The sequence below is a fragment of the Aedes aegypti genome, chromosome 2, assembly GCF_002204515.2.
Source record: "Aedes aegypti strain LVP_AGWG chromosome 2, AaegL5.0 Primary Assembly, whole genome shotgun sequence".
Classification (NCBI taxonomy): Eukaryota; Metazoa; Arthropoda; class Insecta; order Diptera; family Culicidae; genus Aedes; species Aedes aegypti.
In genome coordinates this window covers 140249502-140269880 of record NC_035108.1, presented here as the reverse complement: position 1 = coordinate 140269880, position 20379 = coordinate 140249502, and the positions used below count along the sequence as shown (strand labels likewise).

At 38.3% G+C, this 20379-nt stretch overlaps 1 protein-coding gene across 1 annotated transcript in view; it reads left to right on the top strand.

The window, feature by feature from the left end:
- Positions 1–20379, top strand: part of LOC5578284 (pikachurin) — a 783038-nt gene that overhangs the window by 490122 nt on the left and 272537 nt on the right. Inside the window, exon 4 of the mRNA XM_021842555.1 lies at positions 19672–20278. Coding sequence (XP_021698247.1) covers positions 19672–20278 — 607 coding nt within the window. The remainder of the gene's footprint in view (positions 1–19671; positions 20279–20379) is intronic.

Genomic DNA, 20379 nt, shown 5'->3' with positions numbered 1-20379 from the left:
GTTAGCAGTGTGACGATATTTGGCACTTCCTAAAACGATGCAGTCACATATAGATCTATTGTTAGATTTTTGAGGATTCTGGGAATGCACTTTGCATATTTTACGTAAATTTCGAGGAAAATCAATGTTGGCTAGCGGACAGTATTCACAGTATTCAACGAACATGACACATGACATTTTGTTTTGTTTTGGTTCCGGTTCAGCAAACATGTTCCCCACTTTTCATCACTACTAAGTGCTTCTCTGTGCAATATCACTATCGTGATTATTCATGGAGCAGCAACTACACTGTGTGGGTCCTATCAGATGATCTTTATTGTTATCGTGGTCCAAGAATTTCTCCTAAGGTTTCGTTCTGATTCGTTGTAAGCGCTATTGTTCGTCGTGTCACACTTAAAATGTTCCACTACGGAGGATTTTCTAACTTACCTGCAACATAGATTAATTTTCCAAGTGTAATTTTGTGAAAGCTGTTATGGTTCGTACAATTGTACACCAAAATGCAATAAAACTACTGTATTTCAATAAATAACTTCAGTTAAATTATCCACTTTGCACTTTTCCACCGAAATCGCATGGACAAACACGATTTGAGAGAAATGCTTAGCGACCGACTGAGTTACACCACTTTACGATACAAGTTTCTTCCCGCCTCTCTGTGTGACTTACTTTGCCGAGTACTTATTTTCACTAAGAAAAACCTTCGTAGGTACTTCTTTACTGACGGATTTCTTTCCAATCACACGCCGTAAATCTTCTATAATTTACGAAATTTTATTAAATTTCCTCAACGACCGCGTATAAATGAGAATGTTAACAAAATTCATTCCGTCGTACTGAAAAAAAAGCATGAGCGCGATGCTCGGCGTAGAAAACGGTTCCTCTGATTGTGTTGTTTTTGCTGCACTGTGAGCAGCTGTCATGATTGTTCGGTCAAAAGGAAATGTACTTATATGTTTGGGCTAAATGTTGATGGCGTACAATGAATTTCAAAGAAAACTATTATATTTTATCATGCTGAAGGAATGGAGGGAGATGCCCGTAGATCTATTTATTCAAATAATGCATTTTATTATAGAGTTGATATGTTGTATTTTGACCACTCACTATATCACAGTGAGCCGTTAGTTGTGAGACGAACCTGAAAACTGATTGCGACAGAAATGAAAACGATACGACGAAATGAGAATACGGCAAGATGCAATTTCATTGCATTATTTCCAAAAAGATGACCAAGATTTATCAAAATCTTACTAAACAATGCGAAAGCCGTTTTGAGAAAGAATTGTTTGGCATCGGTTTGTATTAGCATTATTCACTGCAATACTGGGAAAATTGCAGGTTCTCACTGATCAATGCTTAATACGATGAATACAGGCACATCACCCTATTCTCATTTGAAATTAACAAACGTGAACATGAAGAAAATATCCCAAAATGGAATATGTTTGTTGAACAAGGCCTTTTAGTCTAGTGAGTACAAAAAACTAATATGAGCTCTATTATTGAAACATGTTTCAACAAATCCTTATCCAGTAGTACATTCTGCTGCAGACGACAGGACAAAAAACTGGAAACTTTTCCAATGACTTAACAGACACCCATCAACGTTGTCATCAGCATAGCATTCACAAACATAGCTCATCACAATGCTCTTTCTATGCATGTTTTGTTTTGCGAAATGCGAGTGAAAGCAAACTGCCAAGCTCATTGCTTATGCTTCTCAATACCCGAGCTTCCGTATGCTTGCAATAATACAGAAAACCAATCCCGGCTAACCTCGGCAAGTTTTTTCCTCAGCGTGGTACGGGGAGGAAACTGGATTAAGGATAATAAAGTACGCATTTCTAAAAAAAACGAGAGCCGTATGATTTAGTCGAGATTTTGAACGAAGGATTCATGAGAAGTTAATTTTTCCCTACCCAAGCAACAAATTCCAATCAAGTGCTTCGCTGTAGGGTAGGTGGTCCAATGATGGTTGCAACAGTATGGATAAGAATCAGATTTTAGTGGCGTTTCTCATTCCAATAACTATTAGCCTTTATAGTGAAACAATAACATAAATCTCTCTTTGTTTCTTCTACTGCTATAATTGGTTCTGTAGCCTGGTCATGATAGATACATCAACCCTTCACACAAATCTCTTCCCGTATACCGGCACGGGGATGAAGTCGTATCCGTTTGAAGAGGACTCGCCAAGTATTCATAGCGAAATGAGAAAAATCCCGAGAAAAACAACTCCCCGGTACGTGAGTGAAGAAAACCTTTCTATCATCCCGTACGATCTGCGTCGCTTGCCCTCACTTCGCCGTGTCCTTCCCTGGGACTCCTATGGCGACGCATGTCAAGTGTGGGATGAAGACGACAGCCCGATGCGTGTGTTGGGCTGGGTTGGGTTGGAAGCGAAACTGGGGCTGGATACCAAATTGCGGAAAAATTAGATTTCTTTTGCTTGTTTATGTGAGTTATGTTGCAAACGAGAAACCACTTATGCCGTTGATAGCATTGCTCTGTTGAATTTTCCACCGAGCATTAATCTTTCCAAGGGTGTAGAGTAGCACAGACTCATTCCGGACGTGTTTTTGGTGCTCATGTGAGTACGAGGAGTAGGGTGTCCCAGAAAAAATAAATCAATTTAGAACATCATGGTGCGCAACCATAGAATTGAAATTGGATGGAAAATGATTTTTTTAACACTTCAGTCGTCGCGCTGTTGTATTTTGTACAACACTGATGAAAAAACCCCGCTTTTCGATCACAACAGCAGCGTGGTGGTTCTGACGGTGGTCAACCACGCGACGACCGGAAGGTTAAAGCTATCACCACATGAATGCCAAAAAAAACTCATAGAAATATAAGGTAAATATTATAAGAAATAAAAGTTTTTGAAAACATTGCACTTAACGTCAGCATTTGATTATTTTCATTCAAATTTACTAGATCTACTTTAACTGATATTCACTTAATCGGTCTGACGGAACCTTTAAACAAATTAAAGTCGATGTAATCTACAAAAAATACTAAAAAATACTTTTCATTCTTGAGTTGAGAATCACGACGTTTCAAAAAGTGATTTTTCTGGGACACCCTGAACAGGAGTAACCTTTTTTAGTGGTTGGTACTTAGAAGATGGTTGTTGAATTACCGTACAACGCCCCTGATACATCAAGCACCTGCACCAAAGCTATTGTGATACTTGTCGCAACCCTGGGGCAACGGGTTGTGGGATGCAAATTCTTTCTACCTACTCGGCACGCAATGGATATGTTTCCCATGTGCTTTGCCACCGTCATCCCCAAACGTCTATATAGCTGCTACAGCACTTTCAACAAAACCCCAAAAGCAGTGGATAGGTACGTAGAATATCTCGATCCACCAGCATGCCGCAATTTAGTTGTGCTTTGTTATCGAATGCGTGCGGTAGGTACCTACCTAAGGCACTCTCGAGAGATACGCTTTTGAAGGCGCCTCAAGGACTAGAATACTCACGCACAGCGATTTTTTGGCCGACGCAGCACTTTTTTAAAGTCGATCATGATGCGGGGGTAAAGTGAAGCAGTCTGACCAGTTGAGGTAAAAATTTATGAAAAAAACTGAGCAGTTGATTGAAGTGCAAGTTTTATATCTTCTACAAACATGACTGTTCCTGAACTATTCAGATTCTCCGAAGCAAATTCGATTTTTGCTCGAAAATTAGCTTGAAGCTATCAATAGTTGTATCACACATTTGAGTGCCGAACAACCCAGGTAACATTGGTTACTGAATAACAGTTAATTCGGCTCAAAAGAAGCTGTATAAATAGTAATTTAGCTGAATAAGCTATTATTTAGCTATTATTGTTTCTTAGAAATAGCTTCTTCTTCTTGGCATTAACGTCCGCACTGGGACAGGCAGAGTTGCTCGATGTCACTATCAATGCTTAAAATTTGCTGATTTGTACAGGCCGACTGCGATACAAATCGGATCATTCCATATCACATCAACATCATGCTGTCTACTAGACTATGGATATCACTGATGGGTTAAGTTTAGCTTTAAATTAAGCAGATAAAATGGTAATTTATCAGTACGATATTTTCGACAGTGTTGCAGATAGATTGAAACTATGTGTTGGTCACTAAAAAAACATTAATAGCATGGATAATGACCACGTGATCACTCATTCTGCAGTGATTTTGATCTAGAGTGCGATGTCGCATCACTGCTGTTGGTTGTCAAATCAAAGTGATATTGATAGCTCGCAAGTGATATTGATAGTTTCAGACCATCAGCCATCAACTGATATGATTGATATTAAGCAACTCTGGGGACAGGGCCAGCATCTCAGCTTAGTGTTCTTATGAGCACTTCCACACTTATTAACAAGAGCTTTCTTTGCCTAAGTTGCCATTTTCGCATTCGTATATCGTGTGGCAGGTGCTATGGATACTCTATGCCCAGGGAAGTCAAGGAAATTTCCATTAATAAAGGTCCTGGACCAACCGGGAATCGAACCCAGACACCTTCAGCATGGCTTTGCTTTTGTAGCCGGGGACTCAAACCACTCGGCTAAGGAAGGCTAAGGAAATAGCTATTTTACTTAAATTTAATCCCCACATTAATTAATATTATTAACAAATTATAGTTATAAGTAATAATAAATTCTTACTTTTAGTGTAGAAAATAAGTTTTAACAATTGAACTCTGTTCTTGTACTTTTACTGGTTTAGTTGATAATGAATTGTATCGACGAAAAGGGCAAACAATGACGAGGAGTTCTATTGCATGCTGTGAGTGTATTGGGGTTTGCTTAGCCAAGTGTGAAGCTGCCTGCGATCCATCCGTTATGCACCCCACACACGGTCAGACGGTTTCTAACATTGACTCCGTCCCCAAGTTATACAAAGAGTGGTTTGATTTTCGTTTGTTACTACAACCGCTTGACAAACTGCCAAATCTTGTTGCACCAACATTACTTTGCCGTATTCAGAGTGATCCCTGTTCGGGATGGTGAATGGATGAATAATTTCGACTAATGTTATTTTTATGTCTGGTGTTTTTGCCGCCACGATAGTGATTTTCCAAGAAAAACAATCTTCCTTCGACAATGTAGTGTCGAATCATTATAGAATTGATGAAAATTAGTTAATTAAGTGAGCTTATTAAATGAAATAGAAGTAATCGAAAATATGTTCAGTTTCAGTTGCAAGTGACTCATCTGGAAAGGGCCGCGGAAAAGTGTTTGCTGACTTGAAAACCCAAAATATTCTATATTGGTCTCCGTTCTGCGTCCAACGTTCGACGAAGCATCTTCTCCAGGGAATGAGCAGCAAGGATAGCAAAAAGTTCCTAAAATGTCTAATGGTGAGCAGTGAAAAGTGAATCCGGCCTCGAGTTACACAGGAATAAAATTGTAATATAGATAGTTCTCGGTGGTAATATGAAGTTGGTCGAGGGATTCTGTTGAGTTTGTTGAAAAGGTTTTCTTGACTACGTTCAGTCCATCGGATTGTCCTGCAATATGGTGTTAAGGTTATTTTAGTGGAATTTTTGAGTATTTACAATCTTTTGCAAAAGTCGATGTTTGTTCACAATTTTATTGTATTGAAGATTAATAAAGCAATCATATCTAGTTTCATAAGGCTTGTGAAATTTGCCTGAAAGAAGAAAAACCTCCAGGAAGTTATTCCAGCATTTCTTCAGGTATTCACCCAAATATTCCCCAATGATTGCACTGGTGTTCCACATGAAATTCATTTGTAAACTCCTCTACAGATTCCTCCTAGGCTTTCTCTCAAAAAGTGCCCCAAGAATTTTTTTCAGAATTTCCTCCAGATGTTTTGCAGGTATTCCTTAAAAATATCTTAAGGATTCACTACAGGAACTTATCCAGGTACTCCTCCATAAAATTCTACGATGATGGTTCCGAGAGTTCTGATGAAATACCTTTCGATAGTTTGGAAATGGCTTAAACAATTCTCTACAGATTCATATAGGATTCCTACAGATAATTCTCCAAGAACTTCCCAGGAATTCATCTTAGATTCCTATTCCTGGCCTTAAAAGGGATTTCTCCAAGAATTTTGCAGGGACTCCCTGGGAATTTCCAACGGATTCCGCCTACTGGAATTTTTCAATGGTTTTCACTGGAGTTTTCCAGTAATGTCCTTAGGAACTATTTATGTATTCCTCAGGCTTTGCAGAATTCGCTCTCATTTGAGTATGAAGCACGATAAAAGCAAGCAAAGAAAAACATCCCATCTGTTGCGGTCCACGATCGTCATTGTATCGCAAGGTGTAACGAGTCTGATAAATGGAAGCAGTGAGCGAGAGCCCCAAAGAGAGAGCGATGATAAAACCCATTTTACTCGCTTGTTTACCGTTGGGGATAGGTGTTTTTCTTTACTAGCACGATAAACAATCCACGAACTTCCAATAGCAATAGTGTCCCCCAGGCTTGGAGCATGTTTAGAGGGGTTATATCATACACTACTATCCCCCCAATCTGATCAAAGTTGTAGCAGTATACGATAAACAGTCTCTCATAATGTGCAGCATGTTATGATAGTTACAGAGAGCGATACGTGAGCGGTTCTCTCAATTTTCTCAGGATTCAATCCCTGGTATTCCTACAAAAATATGCAAGTGCTCGAGACTTATTAATGATTACTCCGGAAAATGTCCAGAGTTCCTCAGAGATTACTCCAGGATTTTCTTAGAGATTCCCAAAGGAATTCTTCCATGGTTTATCCAGGAATTCCCCAGGGATATTACAAAAATTCCCCAGAGATTCCACCAGGGTTCTCTTCAAAAATTTCTTTAAGAATTCCCCAGAAACTGCAGAGAGATGCTTCCTGGAAATTATTCTTGGAATGTACCAGAGATTTCTTCATGAATTCTCCGGACAATTGGTGGAAGAATTACCATACATTTCTCCAGATATTCCCCAGATATTCTCTTCCAGAATTCGGATTCCATCAGAAATTTTCAAGATATTCTTCCAAAAATATCCCAGCAACTCCTAACAAAAAAACACCACCACGAATTGCTCCAGGAATTTTTCAAGAGATCTTTCAGAAATTCCTTCATGATCTCCCCAAGGACTCAGAAATTCCTCCGGAAATTCCCCAGGAACTTCAGACAAATGCTTCAAAGATTCTTTCAGTATTGTCCCAGGGAATCCTTCAAGGATTCACCAGGGATGTCTCCAGGGATTCCCCATGATTTCTCTAAGATTTTTCCATGGATTGTTAAAAAAGATCCCTAGAAATTACTCCAGTATTTTTTTTTTTCCTACAGGAATTCCTTCGGGATTCCTTCAGGAATTCTCCCGGGATTCCTCCAGGGATTTTTCAAAAAACTCCTCCGGGATTTCTCCAGAAAATCCTGCTGCATTCCTTTAGGAATTTCTCCTGGATTCCTTCAGAGATTCCTCCAGGATTCCTTCAGGGGTTCCACCGGGAAGCCTCCAGGGATTTCTCCGGGGTTCCTTTAGGGATTCATCTGGGATTAATCCAGGAATTCCTTTGTGATTCATCCAGGGATTCCTCCGAGAATTTTCCAGGGATTCCTCTACGATTCCTTTAGGAACTCTTGCTGGATTCCTCCAGAAATTTCTTCAAGAATTCTCCAGGAACTGCAGAGGAATGCTTCAGAAATGATTCCAGGAATGTCCCTGAGATTTCTTTATGTATTTTCCAGTAAATTGGGGAAGGAATTAACATAAATTTCTCCAAAAATTCTCCAGGGTTCTCAACTCAGGAGTTTTTCAGGACGTTCTTCAGCAATTCTCAAGGGATTCCTTCAAAAAATCTCCAGATGTTCTTGCAAAAACATCCCAGGAATTCTTTGAAAACATCTTCAGGAATTGTCAAAGGATTCTTTCAGAAATTTCTCTAGGAACTCCCCAAGGACTCTTTCATAAATTTCTGGAAGAATTTCTTGAGAAATGTCTATAGGAATATTCGAGGCATTATTGTTTTTTTTTTTATAAAACCTCTAAAAATTTAACTTTGCATCTCTTAAAGATTTTCTGTAGGAATTTCTAGAAAAAAAAACTCGACACGATATTGAAGCCATCCATAAAAAGCCTGGAGACATTTTAATAATAATTCTTTGAGAATTACTGGAAAAATTCTAAAATAAACATTAGAAAAATTCCTAGTGGTACTAAAAGGAATTTCTGGAAAATAACTGATAAATTGCTAGAGGAATGCCTGTCAAAATCTTTTGAATAATTTCTGAAGGAATCCCTGAATTATTCGTGCAGGAATTCCTTAAGAAATCTTTGTAGGAAATTTGGGAGAATTTCTTAAGGAATTCCTGGAAGAATATTTGAATGAATTCATGAAGGAATCTCCCAAGAAATCTGTAAGAAATTCAAGGTGATCTCTAGAGTAAATCCTAGTACAAAATTTGCCATATAAAATGACTCTTCTACACAAAGTTGTATACGATATTGAGGAAGCATTTGGTCAGAAGCAATCCTGCTTGGGTGTTTTCTTGCCTTTGATGCCATATTGGAAGCTGCACGGAACCATGGGCTACCTACAATGATTACCAATTGGATTCATCAAATGCTCAAAAACCGACATCTCTTCTCGACATTGCGTCAAGCAGCGATTCGAAAATTGAGTGTTTGTGGATGCCCCCTTCGTTGTTTCCACTTTTGGTGAATCCGGACAAAAATGTCCTTGCTCCAAAATATCTCACAATTGCTTGTCACTTTCCTTACAAAACATTTACCGCACAAATTCCTTCACGGGAAGAGTGGACGTATGGCTATTTGGAAAGAAGTATGTCAAACAATATAGTATGTTAAACTGATGGCTCCCTTCTTGAAGGTAGAGCTGGTGCTGGGTTATATTCTCGTGAGCTTAGGCTGAATTAGTTTTACTCACTTGGTAGAAACTGCACCGTTTTTCAGGCGGAAATATTTGCTCTTATGTGTGGAATGCAATCAGCACTTCAACAGCGAGTAATGGGTAAAGTCATATACTTCTGTTCAGATAGTCAGGCTGCTAGAAAAGCTCTTGCTTCAGCCAACTCAAGGTCGAAGCTTGTTATCGCATGTCGAACTCAAATTGAAGAACTGAATTCAGTCAACTCTGTAAACCTTGTATGGGTACCTGGCCATTCTTCTATCGCTGGAAATGAATTGGCTGATGAGTTAGCTCGCGATGGAGCATCGCATGACTTCATTGGCCCTGAGTCTGCTGTTCCAATTTCGAAGTGCTGGGTGAAACTTCAGATAAACTCTTGGGCAGCAACTCAGCACATGCAATATTGGAATAGTTTGGAGTCGTGTCCTCAAACAAAATTGTACATTACTGAGCCATCTTCAAGGGTGGCGAAGTATTTATCAAATCTGTCACAGCAGAATTGCAGTCTCTTGGTCAGAGCGTTGACAGGCTACTGCCGACTCAACTATCACATGGCAAATATACAGCGTGCTGACTCGTTTGTGTGTGATAGTTGAGACTCCGATTATGGAACTTCATATCACCTGATATGTAACTGTCCAGTTTCTGCGCAAATGCGATTCCAATTACTTGGTAAACACTTATTAATTGAAGTTGAATTCAGAAGCCTGAATCTTCAGGACATTCTGTTATTCTTAACCCGATATGGTAATGAGCTGTTTAGGGCCCTTCTTGTTCGAATCCATTGTGGTATAGAGCTACATGCTCTCATTTCGCTTATGCGATCTTCCATCTTCAAAGGACCCCACTTCTTTTTTCTCCCATTATTCCCTTCCCTTACCTCTCCCATCGGGTAGATGATGAAATAGGCTCAAATATGGCGATGGCACAAATCTCCCAACTGGTGGGGTACGTGCCTTTGGAGCCGGCCTTCTGGTACCTGATACTTGATACTGCTCAAATAAAAAAACCCTGACATTCCTTCAAGAATTCCTCCGAAAGATTTTTTATGTAATCTTGTCTGATATTTAATCTGAAATATATAGAGATTCGAAATCAGCCCTGTCGTCGTAAAATTTGAGCTTCTTGGTCGTCCCTTTTTGAGGGGGGCGTTACTTTATCCCAGAGGGCGCTTCTGTTTCCAGGCGTTTTGATGTTTTCTCATAAGAAATATCACACATATTTTAGTATGTAGGGATCAACTATGAAGGAGGTTATATTTGCTATGGGTTTTCGACTTTTAGTCTGTACAGATCATAAACGGAAATCCAAAAACCCTTAGCAACATTTAATATATAAAAATTACAAATATCACAAATACTTCAATATACATTCCTAGCAAATGAGAACTATTATGCTTTTGCACGTATTTAGTTTGTATTCCATTTCTATTAATATATGGAATGAAGATATCAAGTACATGGACTTAAAATGATTCAGTTGATAAATTTGTTAATGTAAAAATAGAAAATTATTTACTCCTTGTACCAATTGAAACTACCATAACAATGCCTGTGACTATTTATTAGAGTCTAACAACTAAGACTATTACGATGTGCACTTTAAAATTAATCTCAATCCATGAAATAAACTCAGTCTTTTAGAACCTATCACTCAATGTAAAACGGATCATCGAGTGCAAATCCAAAAACCTTATCGAACCGTTTATTTGAACACGTTTTTGTGTCTGCCTCAATTTTTTTTTTCTTATGTTCGGCATTTTGCTTTTAAAACAATATATTGTTATTGCATTTCGCTTTTTAAACAAAATTGTGAAAAAGTTCAGCAAATTGATGCGATAGTCAAAAGTCAAAAGCATAATTTTGACAATACAACTGAATAGTATGATATTTTTTATTACTTGACTTTCTTGTATTTCTTTTTGTTTGATGAATTGACTAAGAACGAAATGGCCTTGTACAAAATATGATGTTTGGATTTAATCAGAAATTCGTTCATTCGGTTAATATTATTGGACAGTTTATGCAGCTGCTCAAACTCAGTTTTTTATAAGCTTTTTGATGCTTATATCAGAATTAAAAACGAAGCGCTAACGGTGAAACACGTTTTTCTGATAAAATTCAAAATGGAGTCGAATTCGAAATGCCCCTAAGATTGCTTTGTGTTTCAAGGAATATATGAGAAGAAAGATACGTGAAATACAAGGATTTTTTTTTTCAAAAAACTGAGCTTTTTGCAAATTGTCAAGCCTAGGGTTCAGCATTTTGAGTTATTTTTTTATGTTTTATTTATGAGGGTTTAAACTTGATTAGCCAGTTCATTCGCTTCGCAATTTTAATTAACCAAACGCTTCTCCTCTAGTTTTATAAAATTGAACCGAAATACGACACAAACTGTAATTCTAATTATGTATGCCAATGGTAATCACATTTCAGCGATAATTACTCAACCATAACTTGAAACATTTTTCACGAAATATTATGCGTATTCTCAGTCCTGTCAGACTAAGAAAATTTGATTAGGAAGCAAAGAAAAGTTTTAAAGTTAAGCATTGATAAATTAATACTTAATATTCAATGTTTCAAATGATTGATTTTATTTGAACGTGAAGTATTCATATATTATACATACATATAGAAAAATATTATATTTTTTTCTTTAAAAAAATAAATCAAATAATTAAGTTAACAAAGACTTTTTTTGAGTTTTCTTAAAGCAGGACATCTAGAACGTTCGAACTTTTTTTAACTGTAAGAAGAGGTGTTCAATTTTCAATCAAATCTTCTTTCTGGCATTACGTCCTCACTGGGACAGAACCTGCTTCTCAGCTTAGTGTTCTTATGACCACTTCCACAGTAATTAACTGAGAGCTTACTGTGCCAATGACCATTTTTGGCATGCGTATATCGTGTGGCAGGTACGAAGATACTCTATGCCCTGGGAAGTCGTGAAAATTTCCAACCCGAAAAGATTCTCGACCGGTGGTATTCGAACCCACGACCCTCAGCTTGGTCTTGCTGAATAGCTGCGCGTTTACCGCTACGGCTGGTTTAAATTAAAATAAAATATCGCTCTTGAAGTGATATCAAAATGAAAAAAGTCAACAATTGCTCTGGATTTCAATATATTTCGCTATGGTTTTATCTTTTGTAGTTTTACGTTGGATATATTTGTGAATCTTGGAATTGTCAAGTATCAATTACAGAATTTTATGACATTTAATAACACGAAAATGCTGCTCTTTTTGCATACTTGATTATGAAAGTTCACTTGAAAATTATGGGTCCAAAATAAACAAGGGTATGAACTGACTATCTTAAGAACATATAAGTTGAATTTTTTTTTTCAGCTTTAAACATTAACAACATATTTCATCAAACTTCGAGAGTGGTCTTGGGCCTCTTAATAATCACGTGCTGTTATCGAAGGATCTCTCAAGATAATTTAACCAACAATTTCTTTAATAATACCGAATATTTGGGATACAGCGCATTTAATTAAGCGCATACAGCCCATTTTATTAAGGGATTGTGCTACTTTGCCCTACATATTGATTCCCCAAATGTCGTTTCCTCGAACGTCAGTCCCTTGAATGTCTGTTCCCCGAATATCCCGTTTCACAACTTCCTACATTTCAGAGTAATGAACAGCAGTGCTGGAAAAGTTCGCATCACGAAGCAGTTCACGAGTGTATACCAACGCATAACAAGAATCACAGATTCGGGAACTGGCAAGGTATGAGTAAGTCCGCACCCGTCTTCTCGGGAGAACATGTCAAAAGAAGTAGCAACAAGCTCGGGAACGTTTACTCGCGAGTAACCGAGCAAGGTGTGATTTATTATGGTTTTGACAGGCAAATTAATTGTATAACCATCAAATCGACATTAATTCTTGAAACTTTTTTTTTTCAAACTTTTTTCATCAAATCGACAATAAACTACTAGATTGTAGTCAAAAACCCTTTGAAATCATAAATCTCGAAGGGGAAGTAGCATTTTTCCCAAAAGCACAATATGACTCTGAACAGCTCCGAACACGTTCGCGAATCACTTTTAGCTTCGGTTACTCGGGTGCACGATAGATGCGAGTAAAGCAGCGCTCTGACGCTCGGGAGCGTTTGGTTTTGTTTTTGTTCCAGTTCAGAAGAACTATCGCCACTTTCCATCACTAATGAACGGACCAGTCATCTGGTAGCACTCTGTCACTGAGAACTATTCTTGCACCTTCATGAACTGCATCACTTCTCGAAGTGACAGGTCATTCGGAAAAATGGGATTCGAGGAAAAGGATTATTCGGGGAACTGTCATTCGCAGAAGCGACATTCGAGGAAAAGTAGCAAAATCGTTTGACAAATAGTATGGAAATATAATATGAGACAAAATATAGATATTATAAACAACGTGTGGGTCCATTCACAAATATCATAGCGCTTGAGGGGGTGGGTGGGTGTCCTAAGGATGTTACGGCCCATACAAAAATTGAATAATGTTCACACAAAAAGCTGGGTGTGCGTGGTTGGGTGTCCAAAATGGTCAATTTTAGCGTTATGAAATAAATGAATGAGCCCTATAAAACGGAAAGAACTCACCAATAATACATTGTAACTAGCGCATACGAAACTCTCTACAGAGAATAAGGTCAAATTACTCCAGGGCGGTAATACAGTTTGGAATTTTCAATTAATGTTCTAAAGGGCGTTAAGATGCACCTGAACTACATAAGATAAGCTTGAAATATTCCAGGACGTTGAACAGGCTAGAATTTCCAATTAATGGCATATAGGACGTTAAGATATACGTGAGAAAGGAATAAATTAATCCACGGCGTTGATATATTTTGACAATTTCGATGACATCAATCAGAGCGTTGAAATGCACCTGATCTTCAATGGATAAAATAAAATTACTCCAGGGCGTTGATACTACTAAGAAATTTCTATTGATTTTAAACAGGGCGTAAATATCCTCCAGATCTTGCAAAGATCTATATGGAATAAATAAAATTACTTCAGACCATTGATATACCTTAGTCGATTGATGTTATACAAAATGTTAAGATGTTTCTGAACTATGTGAAATAAGGCCAAATTACTCCAGGGCGTTGCAAAAGCTTGGAATTTTTAATTGATGTCCTACAGGGCGTTGCGATGTACCTGATCTACATAAAATTAGCTCAAATTACTCCAGGGCATTGATACAGCTTGGAATTTTCAATGGATACAGGGCATCAGGTTGCACCTGATTTACGTAAGATAAGGTCTTTGGACAAGGTCGTAAGACAAGGAAAATAGATATCGAACAGGGCGTTAATATGAATTGATTACATGACACGAGTCCAAATTACTCCAGGACGTTGATACTGCATGGAGTTATCAATTGATGTCCTACAGGGCGTTAATGTGCACCTTAGGCGGCATCCACAAATTACGTAACGCTCTAGGGGGAGGGGGGGAGTAAGCTCAAGCGTTACGGCTCATACAAAAATTTTAAATTTTTCATACAAAAAGCGTTACGGACGGGGGGGAGGGGGTCCAGAAATGGCCAATTTTGGCGTTACGTAATAAATGGATGCTGCCTTATCTAAGATCTACTTGAGACAAGGTCGAATTACTCCAGGGCGTCAATACAGATTAGAATTTTCAATCGATACAGGGCATTGAGGTGCACCTGATCGTCGTAAGACAAGGTCAAATAAGTAAAGGGCGTTTATACATCTTAACATTTGTCCCACAGGGCGTTAAAATGCAGCTTATTTAAATGTGACAAGGTCAATTCACTCCAGGGCGTTGAATATTCAATTGATGTCCTACAGGGCGTAAAGATGCACTTGGTCTACGTAAAATGAGGTCACATTACTCCAGGACGTTGATAAAGCTTGAATTTTCAATGGATGTCCTACAGGGCGATGAGATGTATTTGATCGACATAGGATTAGGTAAAATCACTCCAGGGCGTTGATAGTGCTTGGAGTTTCTATTGAGGTCACACAGGGCGTCAAGATGCACTTGATTTACTTGGGATGAGGTTAAATTAGTCTAGGGCATTTAAACAACTTGAAATTTTTAAATAATGTCCTACAGCCCTGTACGTTAAGATGTTGCTAATCTATATGAGACAAGTTCAAATCACTCTAGGGCGTCAAAAGATTGTAGCTTTCAATCGATGCAGGTCATTGAGGTACAGCTGATCTACGTGAGACAAGGTCAAATAAGTCAAGGGCGTTTGTACATCTTGACATTTGTCCCACAGGGCGTTAAGATGCAGCTGATTTACATGGCACGAGTCCAAGTTACTCCAGGGCGTTGATAATGTTTAAAATATTCAAGTGATGTGGGGTGTAAAGATGGGCGTAAGGATGCACTTGGTCTACATGAGGGAGGTCAAGTTACTCTTCGACGTTGATAAGCATGAATTTTTAATTGATGTCATACAGGGCGTTAGGATGCTACGGTTTTATATGGGACAAAGTAAAATTACTCCAGGGCGTTGATACAGCTTGTAGTTTTCAATTTTGATCTACGTGGAATAATGTGAAATTACTCTAGGGCGTTGATACAGCTCAAAAATTTCAATTGAATTTTTACAGGGCGGTAATATGTTCTCAATGAAGTTCTGAAAGAAATAGGGTAACAGAGCGTTGGTAGGTACAGGTTGGAAATTTCGATTAATATCTTATGGGGCGTTAGATTGTTGTTGATTTTGCACATTTTTTTCTATGACTTCGGGTGAAAAATTCAAAAAAAATCTGAGAAAAGCTTCTTAGTCGTCGACTAAGCGCGACTAAGCAGGACGACAGGGCTGTTCGAAATTTATATAAGGACTCTAGGGATCCAGTAATGTAAACAAAGATTTTTTTTCAGTAATTACTCTAAGGATTCTTCAAAAAACTGAGTAATTTTCTTGAAAAATCGCTATAAATAGTCTTGTGTTCAGAAGAAGAGGCAAGTTCGGAATTATAGACAAAACGGTACGTTATAACTAGTCACTTGCCCTATCTTGGGGACGGACTTGGTAAAGTGGTTAGAATACAGGCCTCTCACGCCGAGGACCTGGGATCGCATCCCATTCCCAAAATAGTTACTTATGACCAGGGAGTGAAATTATCGGTTACGGCGATAATTATAAACCTATCACTCAAGCCGATTTTCCGGAGGAAAGAGACGTGCGATAATATCCTACCCGTCCAGCACTGCGAGAGTGTGCTCTCACGAGATCTGCAGCAGAGAATTTATATCAAGGGAAGACGGGGTAAGCGCCCGCCGGGGTAAGACGGACCACCTTCAGTTTGGCATGAAAATGGCAATTTTCTTAAAAGTTCATCAAGCACATTCTATAAACACAAGATTTTTGACATTCCGGAGTATTTAGTGTGATATTTAAATCAAATTTTTCATAACAAATGTCAAAAACAAAGTTTCTGCTCGTCGATATTGAATTTGTTCTAAATTTAACAGATGCTTACTTAAGGATTTCGGAAGGGATTTTTTTGGAAAAACATAACAAATTACCCGTCCATGCTTTGACATAAATGTGAAATATGCTGTGGCCATAGTTGTGAAAATTGTGCAAGCGGGGTAAAACCGACCACTGTTGACGGGGTAAGACCGCCACCCCTAATTTATATCAAATAAGGCTGATACAAATATTAAATTTCTTTTATGTCCGAGACCACTTGGAAGGTTCGAGGGGGGGGATAAAAATAAATAAGGAACAAAAAAATATAAATGAAAAAAGTTATTTTTTCGAATTTTTATTTTTAACGATAATTGTTAAACTTTTTCCAAACGTCCTCTGGATCATTATTTTACTTGTGTTTTACTTCAAAAATTGAAAAAAACCTAAATGATGCCAAAGAAATGATGAATCTTTTTTTTTCTCCCCTTCAAAATTTTCGGATTTTTGAAGGGAGGGGTGACATAAAAGAAAATTAATATTTGTATCAGCCTAACTGTGTAAACCATTTTTAAAGTTTTAACTACGTTGTACATAACTGTTCAAGCGAAATGAAATCAATTTTGTGAAAAATACAAGCCAAATCCGCATAGTTTTTCCAAAATATGGGTGTTTCAAGGTAATAATAAGTATACATTTAAGTTTTTTGAAACAATTAACCCTAAAAATGATTCAATATTCACGTTAATCAATGTAGAATTCAAAAAACATTATACTTTTATGAATCACAGGAAACTGATATATTTTTTCACAAAATTGTGTACGAAAATCGTGGTGGTCGCTCTTACCCCGTGGGTGGGCGGTTTTACCCCGTCGCTAAAATTAATCGTGATAAGACATCACTTTTTAAAAGCTTCAAGAAATAAATATTGTTTAGAAATACAACACCTGTGATATTGAGTGCTTCGTGAAGCCCAAGCAGGATGGATCGTTGTTGCGTCGTCGGATAGGTTTTGTTCTCGGTTTCGCGCGTGTTTTCGTCGTCGGAGAAAATTGTTTCCCCTGTTTTCAATCGTCTTGCTGAGTAGTGCTCCGTGAAGCCCAAGCAGGATGGATCGTTGTTGCGTCGACGGATAGGTTTTGTTCTCGGTTTCGCGCGTGTTTTCGTCGATGGAGAACTTCTTTTTTCCCTGTTTTCGCGCGTCTTGCTGGATAGTGCTTCGTGAAAACGGTTTGTTTTCGGGACGCCAAGAAGTTTTTCTGTTCGCACTGTGTTGCGAAGAGATATTTGTGTTCAGTCGAGGATGGATTACCAACTGGTGAGTTCGTTTCATGCTTATGATAACACATTTTTTCTTGAAAGTGTAACTTTTGTGTAATATTAAAACAAACTTTGTTTGGTTCGTCACTATAAGTGTCGGCATTATGCTTGTTTTACACAATTTCAATATACATATATTTTTCTCTTTTTTACATTATTAAAAATATCTTTTGAAATGTTCGACATTGTGAATGTTGACGTATTTTTTAAAAATTCTACCATCTCGAGACAAAAATGCACAGTAATACTCATATGTAATTTTCAAACAAACTATGTATGGTTCGTCACTACAAGTGTCGGCATTATTGCTGTTTCATATGATTTAAAATATATAATGTAATTCTCAGTTTTCGCAATTAATAAAAACTTCTTTTGAATTGTTCGATATTATAGATGTTGACGTTTTTTTTTGAATCTACTACTAAAAACTTCTCGAGACAAAAATACAAAACTAGTTTTAAATGTAAGTCGTATATTTCCCCCTTGTCCATGGATCGCATCACCGACCAAAGGTGACTCCCAGATCTTTTCCTCCCCCACTAATAAACACCCTTCCCGTGGTGATTGTGGAGATGCAGAGGTATTCTCGGTCTCTAGAAGCAACAATCATTACACCCTAACATTCCTTCCCCATCCCAACTGACTGTAAGGACTTGGCCGGCGCCGTTATTGATCAATAATATTAGATCTGCTAAAATTGCACTTCGAGAGTAAGCGGAAACTCCCATCCCTTATTCATTTGGATCCCAGTGCAATTCTTACCAGTTCCGATCAATCACGGAGTAGCAACCATTGACATGTACAGTCAGTCTATGCTATGCTATGCTATGCTAGAAATACAACACCTGTGATATTTTTTGATATAAGTTGGCTTCCTTCTTTTCTACTCCTGTTTCGTCGTTTCGAGTGTCTTTCGCTTCCGCATGTAGCTTTTATATACCAAATTTCTCTCCCCCTTCGTTCAGCTGGCGTGGTCTAGTGGTTATGGTGCGCGCGCTTTGAAAACGTTTTTGCTCATGGTCATGGGTTCGAATCCCGTCGGTGGCAATCATTTTTGTAATTTACCTTGTGATAATTATCGCGATAAGTTCAGAGTCGATAAAGTTGGATCAGTGCATATGATCGGACCGATCTTGGCTTTTCGTCAGTACAATGATCAACAATTATAGCAGTTCACGAAATATGTTGCTCGCAGATAAAGGCGGCAACGAATTGTCGGGTTGCTTGAAAAATGCCTATTTTCGTCTCATTTCCGCGATAATTTCATTCACTGCTTATGACACAAAGGTTGTAGTAACGGCTTCCTTCAAAAAGGAAGTAAAGATGTTGGTCACGAGATGATCTAGCCCAGGGTTGAAAATCTCGTTGATAAGATAGAAAAAAAAGTCACTATATGGTCATAGATCTGTTTTGAGCCATAAGATCCATCGAAATTCTATGAAATTTTCAGCTTTCTAGGTGGTGATTCAAAGGTGGTCCAAATACGATGAATGAGTTTTCACTATGGGATGATAATTTTGTAGTTACATTCCAGCACTAACGAGTTTGGAACATTTTTTAATTTTTTTCATAGTAATTTCATATAATTTCATATAAAATTACATCGTCCTTGGCCCACACCACACCAACTAGAAGGCTGAAAATTTCAAAGAACGCTATTTTTAAGCTAAAGATGGTGTAGAAGACATGGGAGATTGGATTTTCCAACATTTTTAAATGTTGAATTTCCCTAAACTCCATATCATCCGCTAAGCAAATGAATTGACTAGATATCGTCAAAAATGTGCGTCGATTGTCAAACCTGGCTCTCCACATGATGTTGAACAGCACACACGAAAGCCCATCATCTCGTCGAAGTTCCCGGCGGGATTCAAACGCAACAACATTTTCGCACAAAATCGAAACGCTGCATCATTGCTTTCATCGGAATTGTGAGATTACCGGGAAAGCTGCTCCCGACATGAAAAAAAAAATGTTGAGGTTAATTCATTTACAATTCATTCATATCCACTGTTTTTAAACACTTACAATGTAAAAATCATTTGATCATTAATTTCCTAAGGCTTAATATTTTTCCATTTTTGCTTCTTTTACAGAAATCAACTCAACATCGACGGACGAAAATTCGTCGGCTGTGGAGGAGGACGTTCTATACCAGCGGGGTGCGTCGTTCAGTGCCAAGCTGGACATGTCCGATTTGCACATATCGATGAAAACCTTCGACGATGAGGACGGCGATGGAGATGGCGAGGGCAGCATGAAACCAATAAATTTCAATGCACTCGATGGCGCTCTATCGCTGAGGAAAGCTAATCATAATTGGAAAACGAACAACTCAAAAGTGGCTTCGTCAAAATTGTCCGGTGGTGGCCGCGGGCAAACCAATTCCGTTAATAGTAGCAATAACGGCGTCCAAAAGAGACCAATCAGTAGTGCTGGCAAAAGTAAAAGCGACAGTAGCACCACTAGCTCCAGGTCAGTTCGTATGGAAATAACCGGCGACAGCTCATTACATATGCAGGACACAGACGGAAGCAATCCCGGTGAAATAAAAGCTCTCGCGCTTACGGCATTCGATGATGATGACTTTGATAGCTTTGATAGAGCAGAGCCAGTAGCTACCGTTTCACCACCTGCTGCTGCGAGTGAGGAAAGCACGACAACGGCAGGTTCTACTCTGGGATCTACACCCGTCGTGACAAGGTACGATATCGGTGATAAGGGTGTGCGATATTTCGAATGATTTTGTCAGAAACCGTTCGAAACGAAATACCGCGTAATTCTACGGAATCCAATGAGGCAAA